At 44.2% G+C, this 8,401-nt stretch overlaps 1 protein-coding gene across 5 annotated transcripts in view; it reads left to right on the forward strand.

The window, feature by feature from the left end:
* Positions 1-8,401, forward strand: part of wdr17 (WD repeat domain 17) — a 25,432-nt gene that overhangs the window by 2,912 nt on the left and 14,119 nt on the right. For 4 of the 5 annotated variants that reach the window (XM_016664371.1, XM_007578502.2, XM_016664373.1 and 1 more), the window contains exons 2-12: positions 2,194-2,332; positions 3,218-3,401; positions 3,461-3,691; positions 4,486-4,596; positions 4,683-4,823; positions 4,893-5,015; positions 5,256-5,443; positions 5,518-5,686; positions 6,530-6,621; positions 6,686-6,768; positions 6,842-6,928. In XM_016664371.1, the coding sequence (XP_016519857.1) occupies positions 2,210-2,332; positions 3,218-3,401; positions 3,461-3,691; positions 4,486-4,596; positions 4,683-4,823; positions 4,893-5,015; positions 5,256-5,443; positions 5,518-5,686; positions 6,530-6,621; positions 6,686-6,768; positions 6,842-6,928 (1,532 nt within the window). In that variant the 5' untranslated portion in view covers positions 2,194-2,209. The remainder of the gene's footprint in view (positions 1-2,193; positions 2,333-3,217; positions 3,402-3,460; positions 3,692-4,485; positions 4,597-4,682; positions 4,824-4,892; positions 5,016-5,255; positions 5,444-5,517; positions 5,687-6,529; positions 6,622-6,685; positions 6,769-6,841; positions 6,929-8,401) is intronic. The other variant, XM_016664372.1, reaches the window with a different exon arrangement.

Below are 8,401 nucleotides of genomic sequence, written 5' to 3' on the forward strand. Positions count from 1 at the left end.
ATGGAAAATACCTTATTTGTAGATGAATCACGGTCGCACCACATGACATTTTTTAAGACCACAACCAAATCATATTGATAAAAAAGCCTTGAAAAGGTCTAATTTGAATGTGAAATTATGATTTCTGTATGCACAACATTTCAAATATTCTAGTAATTGAAATGGATGTAAATATTTTTAACATTTTTAATTTAGCTCTGTGGAAATCCTTATATGTCAATGACCCAAATATGAACAGCGCAGCAGGAGAATGCGATTAAAAGGCCGCCTGTCACGGTGAGACATTTCTCTAGACGATAAATTGCCCCAGAAGTTATTGTGATAAACGATAATATTCTTGTCTTGAGGCAATTTTCCAGTAATATAATGATAATAGCATAATAATGCACATTCTCACAGATGAATAATCTTTAAATTCTAACAAACATTTAATGTTGGACATTTTATAAGACATTTTAAATATCCACAAACAACACAACAGAAACAACAAATGAAATGAATTATGAAAACAAAATTGTTCTTCAAATATAAGGACTGGTTGAGACCAAAATACCAGACCGAAAACTTTTATCATCTGTATTTTGGTTTTGGTAGGAAGAAAAAAAACAGATAAATTATGCACAACAGACGTATCCCCCTTTTTCACGGCAGTCTGAACGATCTGTTCACCCAACAACAAAATATGATTTGGAAGTAAATTATGTCTGATTGTTTTAGCATAAAATTTGAAAAACACTGACATGACTGTTCAGAGTGCAAATAATAAGATAATTTTGTTTGCTTGAACAATAAAAAAACAACTGATTATATTTACAATAAGTGCCAATAAAATCTGTGAAACAATAGAAATATGACCTAAAATTAATAATTCTGTGCCAATCCCAACAGGGATGTGAACATTTATTGAGTTTGTTGGGAACTGTGATGGGTTTAGAAGAAGGATCTGAGTTTACGCTGTTTTGTGCACTGAGGATGCAGCAGTTTGTCATTGAAGAAAGATCCAGATTCAGGAATGAATGAAAATAATCAGAAATATGTCATGGTGAGGAGCGAAGAAAGAGCAGAAAACATGAAGAGTCCAGAATAATAAAAGTGTGCAGGTGGATCGTGTGTTTCTCCGTCAGCGCTCGTCAGCCAGTCGAGCCTCCCTGATTCTGCTAATGAAGAGAATCTGCATGTAAATCAGCCGATTTGCACCTGACAAGACGAGGTCAGGGGAAAACTGGCCCGCAGGTGTTTGAAGATTACCTTTGATTGATAAATGTTTTCATCCACAGCAGCATTAGTCAGCTGGTAAAATGAAGAGAGGATTTTCTGCATTACAGAGGCAGACGTGCAGCTGCAGATGTGCAGCAGGTGCCATGCGTCTGCTGAGCGTTAGCAGCCGATCAGCAGCAGAGCAATCCAAGCGCAGCAGAGATTAATTCAATCTGCTCTGTAATCATCTTAGCCTGCAGCCTGCAGGTGGAAAAGCGAACCGAGCCTGGAGCCGTCCGCGTGTTTTCACGTTAAAAACCGCAGAACGTTTTATTATGAATCTGAAAGGAACAGAAAATAATGAGCAGGTAAACTGAACCTTACGAACCACCTTACGAACAACGACTACCATAAAACAGAATAAATATTAAAATCAGTCAACACAAAAAACCTGCAGCTTAAGGATGCAACAAGCTATTACTTTAGTTTTTGATTAATTAATCTATTAATTTTGGCTATTAATCAGGTAAAAAAATATCTGTTCTGCCGATTCGTCATGAAAGCCTTTTTTGTACAATTTTAGAAGAATGTTTGTTGACTATTTGTGGATTAAATTATTAATAATTGGATTGTATAATGTTACTAAAAGGAGATTTTATTTTTACGGAAGGTGAACCAGGTGAAGTTAAGTCTGCTACTAAACACATACAAGGTTTTTTTAATCTTAAATGCTAAATGTTTATATTTGTGTACAGCTTTGGCTTCATGATGCTCTGATTATGTTGTTTTTTCAGCTGTTGATCTTTTTTAGAGTCGATTCACTGACTACTAAATTAGTTGGTGATAATTTGAATAATTGCTTCATCCGATTAATCGTTTCAGAATTGCTAGCTTCCGCTAACTAAAGCCAACAAACACGGTTCTCCTTCCTTCAGATTCATGTGTTCATATTCATGCGTACATACTGTCGTTGCTGATGGAGGCGGGCCGTTCCAGGTCTCTGCAGGTGAGGATGGCCAAGGTGAAGCAGGTGGGCCTCCTGGCCGCCGGCTGCCAGCCCTGGAACAAAGACGTGTGCGCCGCCAGCGGAGACCGCTTCGCCTACTGCGCTACGTTAGCCATCTACGTCTACCAGGTGAGGTCATGAGGACCGCTCCATTCATTCATTCATTCATTCATTCATTCATTCATTCATTCATTCATTCATTCATTCATTCATTCATTCATTCATAAATATCACAAATTCAATCAAAAATATTTATTCAGCAAAAAAATCCAGTTAATTAGCTTCCAAGGTAAATACTTACTCCATGAATGTTTAGTGGACAAGCTAACTATATGGCTGTGAACTACACAGTTAGCTCTAAGCTATGCAAATAATTAGTTAGCTAATTAGCCAAAGAGGTTTGGAAGTCCCAGCTTTTATTGTGGTTGCCCACTTCCGGTTATTGGAAGTGATTTTGGCATGTTAGCCAAATGTTTAGTTTGCTAACTAATTAGTTTGAAGCTAAATGTTTAGCTTGAAACCGTGACGTTTATGAATGAATGATTAACATGGTAAAAATGTGACTTTGAAAAATGAACCCTCGTTTTTTATTTTATGACAGGCTAATCAAACCAAATTATTGGTGTTAACCGTTAACTGTGTAACTTTGTGCCTCATATTTACACACCGACCTTTAAAAGTCAAATTGATCGAATCTGCTGCCGTCTACACTGGTTGTTGTTTTTCTGTTGAAGACGCAACTTCCTGTTTTTGATTAGATTTCTAAATTTATGTCACAAAAGTTGCAGCACATGATGTTTTCAAGACAACATCATCGGATAAAATTTGGTTTTTGTTATAACTAAAAATGCTTTGAAAATTTGAGCAGGATGAACCAAACCTGATCCAGAAAGTTCTCCTCTGACGCCTGCTCACCTGTCTGAGGAGGGAGCTGCTTCCCAGGACTGATCCCTGAGGGACTCCCTTGCTCACCTTTGACCTTGGCGGGTAAAGCAGATGTTTGTTTGTGTGCAGCTGGACCAGCAGTACAACGAGTTCAAGCTGTGCTCCATCATGTCAGAGCACAAGAAGACGATCACGGCCATCAGCTGGTGTCCCGACAACGCCGACCTGTTCGCCTCCGCCTCCGCCGACAACCTGCTCATCATCTGGAACGTGGCGGAGAAGAAGGCCGTCGCCCGGCTGGACAACACCAAAGGTAGGCGACCGACCGGGACTCTCACCTCTGACCTCTGAGCCATCCTCCTTCCTCTCCAGGCGTCCCCGTCTCCGTCAGCTGGTGCTGGAACTCGGCGGACGGTGTGGCCTTCGTGTCGCAGCGCGGCCCGCTTTACGTCTGGGACTACCGAGGGTCCGACGCGGCGGTCACCGTCCACAAGGAGGCGCACTCCTTCCTGTCGGACATCTGCCTGTTCCGCTGGCACCCGAGCAAGAAGGGCAAGCTGGTGTTCGGACACACCGACGGGAGCCTGTCCGTCTTCCAGCCCGGTAAGTCCAGACCCGCGCTCTGGGGGAAACTAAGTACACCCTCATCTCTAAGTTCACCCTCATCTCTAAGTTCACCCTCATCTCTAAGTTCACCCCTAAAGACATCTCTTATTTTGAGCTTTATTTAAACAGTTTGCATTCATTTCCAGTTATGGTCTGAGAGTTTGTTTAATGGGTTCAGTGGTTTTCCGCCTGAAAAGGCTTGAGAAACACTGATCTAGAGAGAATGACCCTTGACCTCTACCCTGCTCAGTGAGGCCTGTAGAGTCTGGAACGAAGCGCTGGGATTGGACGGGAAGCTTATTGTCGGTTTTGGCTCAGCGTAGCTTCGTAGTCTGCAGCTTATTTTCAGATATCTAGCAGGTAATTATGAAACTGATTTTATGATAACTCAGCCTGCCGTACACGGTTGTTCCTTTGACCTTTAACCTCTACAGTTACATGGTCCTGTAAAACTCTCAGAAAACAGAAAACGTTCTGATAAGAGATTATAATTTGTACTTTTGAATACTTGAGTATTTCTATAAGTACTTCAGTACTTCACTACTTTCGCTGGTAGTTGAGTGCCAATATTTTACTCAAGTACCAGAGCTGGGTTAGGGTTAGGGCAAAGTACTTCACTGGTTGTTTCTCTGACCTCTGACCTTGGGATGAACCTTCTCCCAGGTGTTTTCTTCTCTGGGGGGGTGATACACTTTGTATGACCTTTGACCCCTTCCCAGATTGATGAGCAGTTCTACTTCCTGCCCTGCAGTTTGGTAACGTCTGACCTCTGACCTCTGCTGTGTGTCCAGGCAGTAAAAGCCAGAAGCATGTCCTGCGTCCAGAGTCCCTGGAGGGGACGGACGAGGAGGACCCGGTCAGCGCCCTGGAGTGGGACCCTCTGTCCACCGACTACCTGCTAGGTACCCTAACCCCGACCCGGAGCCTCAGTGCAGACGCAGCCTCAGGCTCTGATCGGGTTCTGATCCGCCGTCTTCTTCTCCTGCAGTGTCCAACCTCCATAACGGCGTGCGGCTGGTGGACAGCGAGGGACTGTCCTGCATCACGTCCTTCTGCTTCCCGTCCGCCGCTGCCTCCGTCCAGTGCCTGGCCTGGGTTCCCTCGGCTCCGGGGATGTTCATCACCGGCGGTGAGAGGCGCTGCAGGACCCTGGCTCTGAATGAAACCTGATTGGTGGTGAGACGTGTTCTTTCTGCAGACTCACAGGTCGGCGTGCTGAGGGTTTGGAACGTGTCTCGCTCCACGCCGTTGGACAGCTTCAAGCTGAAGAAGACAGGATTTCACGCTCTGCACGTGCTCAGCGCTCCGCTGGCCAAAAGACGTAACTACACCTCCGATAACCCAACACGTAGACTGAAGCTTCATTTATAACCTAAACGATTAATCACTATTAGTCGATTATGGAAATCTCAGCTAAATTAGTCATTCTTTAATCTTAGAATGGAGTAAAAATTTTAAAAAGTCAATTTCAGAGCCGTAATTAGGTCAAAACTGTCCCCCAGTTTTCCTGCTGGATCTCTGGATCGATGCTCAGGCTGACCGCCTCTGCTCCTCTCTGCAGCTCAGAGCTCCAGTTCTCCCAGTAAGAGCCAGCACACCAGTTCCACCAGCGAGGCCGTCCCTCCGCCGACCCTGTCCCAGAACCGGGCCTTCTCTCTGCCGCCCGGCCACGCCGTCTGCTGCTTCATGGACGGCGGCGTCGGACTCTACGACATGGGGGCCAAGAAGTGGGACTTCCTGAGAGACTTGGTACTCTGCAGGCTGAGTGGCTGGCAGGACAGGAAGTGTCTCGGTTCGCTCTGACGTCTGTTTTTAAATTCCAGGGCCACGTAGAAACCATCTTTGACTGCAAGTTTAAACCCGATGACCCCAACCTGCTGGCGACGGCTAGTTTTGATGGAACCATAAAAATCTGGGACACCAACACACTGACGGCCGTTTCTACGTCCCCTGGCAACGAAGGGGTGGTTTACTCTCTGTCCTGGGCTCCAGGTGGATCAGCTGCTAACACACTGCTAATATCAGCTAATGTTAGCATACCAGCTAATGTTAGCATACCAGTTAATGTTAGCATATTAGCTGGTGTTAGCATATTAGCTAATGTTACCATGTCAGCTGTTAATTTATGAGCACATCAGTTAGTATTGGCTTTTCAGTCAATGATAGTATATCAGCTAATAATATTAGCATATTGGCTAATGTTAGCATACCAGCTAATGTTAACATATAAGCTAATGTTAGCATTTGGGGTTATGTTAGCATATCTGCTAATGTCATACCATACATTGCACATACTAGCTAATGTTAGAATGTTGACAATTGTTGAGATATCAGTTTATGTCAGTTTATAGACTGTTAGTTTATCAACTAGCATTTACTATTCTGTGCTAACAGTAGTTAATATGCTAATTAATAATAGCTGATATGCTAATAATGATATACTATTGTTAGTAAATATATTATCATCAGCAAATGTATTTAGCTGCCACTACCTGTGTTAATGGCTCCTATCTTGTCAAAGTTAGCTAATAACTAGCATTAATAAGTTAACACTACCTTACTTTTATTGTGTAAAGGTAAACATGAGTGATGGGATATTAGTGGGAAACAGCTGGAGGTGTCATTCTCAGCAGTGGCAGCTTGAGGAGCTGGGCAGTGAGACAGTGGTGAGGTGTGAGGCAGGACTGGCAGCAGAGAGCATTGTGGGTTGGGAGAGTTTGCTTGTGCGGTCCTTCTGTGTTTCTTGGATCTGGAAAGTGTTAGTCTGGATGTCAGGAGCCAGAAGGTTGCTGTGGTTCTTCATGGGAAAGCAGTTTTTCTCTGCTTGTTTCTAAGGAGACCTGAACTGCATCGCAGGAGCGACGTCTCGTAACGGAGCGTTCATCTGGGACGTCAGGAAGGGGAAAATCATCACCCGCTTTAACGAGGTCAGTTCAGATCTGCAGACTTGGTGAAGCTGGAGCGGTTCTAACTGCTGCTGTCTCCCTTCAGCACGGTAAGAACGGGATTTTCTGCATATCGTGGAGCCACAAAGACTCCAAGAGGATCGCCACCTGCAGCGGAGACGGGTTCTGGTGAGCGCTGGTCCAACCGGCTTGAATCTCGCAGCGATGAGGCGGAGCGCGTTTCATGTTCTCCTCTCTGCAGCATCATCAGAACCATCGACGGGAAAATCCTGCACAAGTACAAACATCCTGCTGCCGTGTTCGGCTGCGACTGGAGCCAGAACAACAAGTAAGACCTGAACGTCCGTCCGTCCNCACTGACGGCCGTTTCTACGTCCCCTGGCAACGAAGGGGTGGTTTACTCTCTGTCCTGGGCTCCAGGTGGATCAGCTGCTAACACACTGCTAATATCAGCTAATGTTAGCATACCAGCTAATGTTAGCATACCAGTTAATGTTAGCATATTAGCTGGTGTTAGCATATTAGCTAATGTTACCATGTCAGCTGTTAATTTATGAGCACATCAGTTAGTATTGGCTTTTCAGTCAATGATAGTATATCAGCTAATAATATTAGCATATTGGCTAATGTTAGCATACCAGCTAATGTTAACATATAAGCTAATGTTAGCATTTGGGGTTATGTTAGCATATCTGCTAATGTCATACCATACATTGCACATACTAGCTAATGTTAGAATGTTGACAATTGTTGAGATATCAGTTTATGTCAGTTTATAGACTGTTAGTTTATCAACTAGCATTTACTATTCTGTGCTAACAGTAGTTAATATGCTAATTAATAATAGCTGATATGCTAATAATGATATACTATTGTTAGTAAATATATTATCATCAGCAAATGTATTTAGCTGCCACTACCTGTGTTAATGGCTCCTATCTTGTCAAAGTTAGCTAATAACTAGCATTAATAAGTTAACACTACCTTACTTTTATTGTGTAAAGGTAAACATGAGTGATTGGATATTAGTGGGAAACAGCTGGAGGTGTCATTCTTAGCAGTGGCAGCTTGAGGAGCTGGGCAGTGAGACAGTGGTGAGGTGTGAGGCAGGACTGGCAGCAGAGAGCATTGTGGGTTGGGAGAGTTTGCTTGTGCGGTCCTTCTGTGTTTCTTGGATCTGGAAAGTGTTAGTCTGGATGTCAGGAGCCAGAAGGTTGCTGTGGTTCTTCATGGGAAAGCAGTTTTTCTCTGCTTGTTTCTAAGGAGACCTGAACTGCATCGCAGGAGCGACGTCTCGTAACGGAGCGTTCATCTGGGACGTCAGGAAGGGGAAAATCATCACCCGCTTTAACGAGGTCAGTTCAGATCTGCAGACTTGGTGAAGCTGGAGCGGTTCTAACTGCTGCTGTCTCCCTTCAGCACGGTAAGAACGGGATTTTCTGCATATCGTGGAGCCACAAAGACTCCAAGAGGATCGCCACCTGCAGCGGAGACGGGTTCTGGTGAGCGCTGGTCCAACCGGCTTGAATCTCGCAGCGATGAGGCGGAGCGCGTTTCATGTTCTCCTCTCTGCAGCATCATCAGAACCATCGACGGGAAAATCCTGCACAAGTACAAACATCCTGCTGCCGTGTTCGGCTGCGACTGGAGCCAGAACAACAAGTAAGACCTGAACGTCCGTCCGTCCGTCTGTACATCCATCTGTACATCCATCCATCTGTACATCCATCCATCCATCCATCTGTACATCCATCCATCTGTACATCCATCTGTACATCCATCTGTACATCCATCTATACAT

The sequence above is a fragment of the Poecilia formosa genome, unplaced genomic scaffold, assembly GCF_000485575.1.
Source record: "Poecilia formosa unplaced genomic scaffold, Poecilia_formosa-5.1.2 Scaffold481, whole genome shotgun sequence".
Taxonomy (NCBI): Eukaryota; Metazoa; Chordata; class Actinopteri; order Cyprinodontiformes; family Poeciliidae; genus Poecilia; species Poecilia formosa.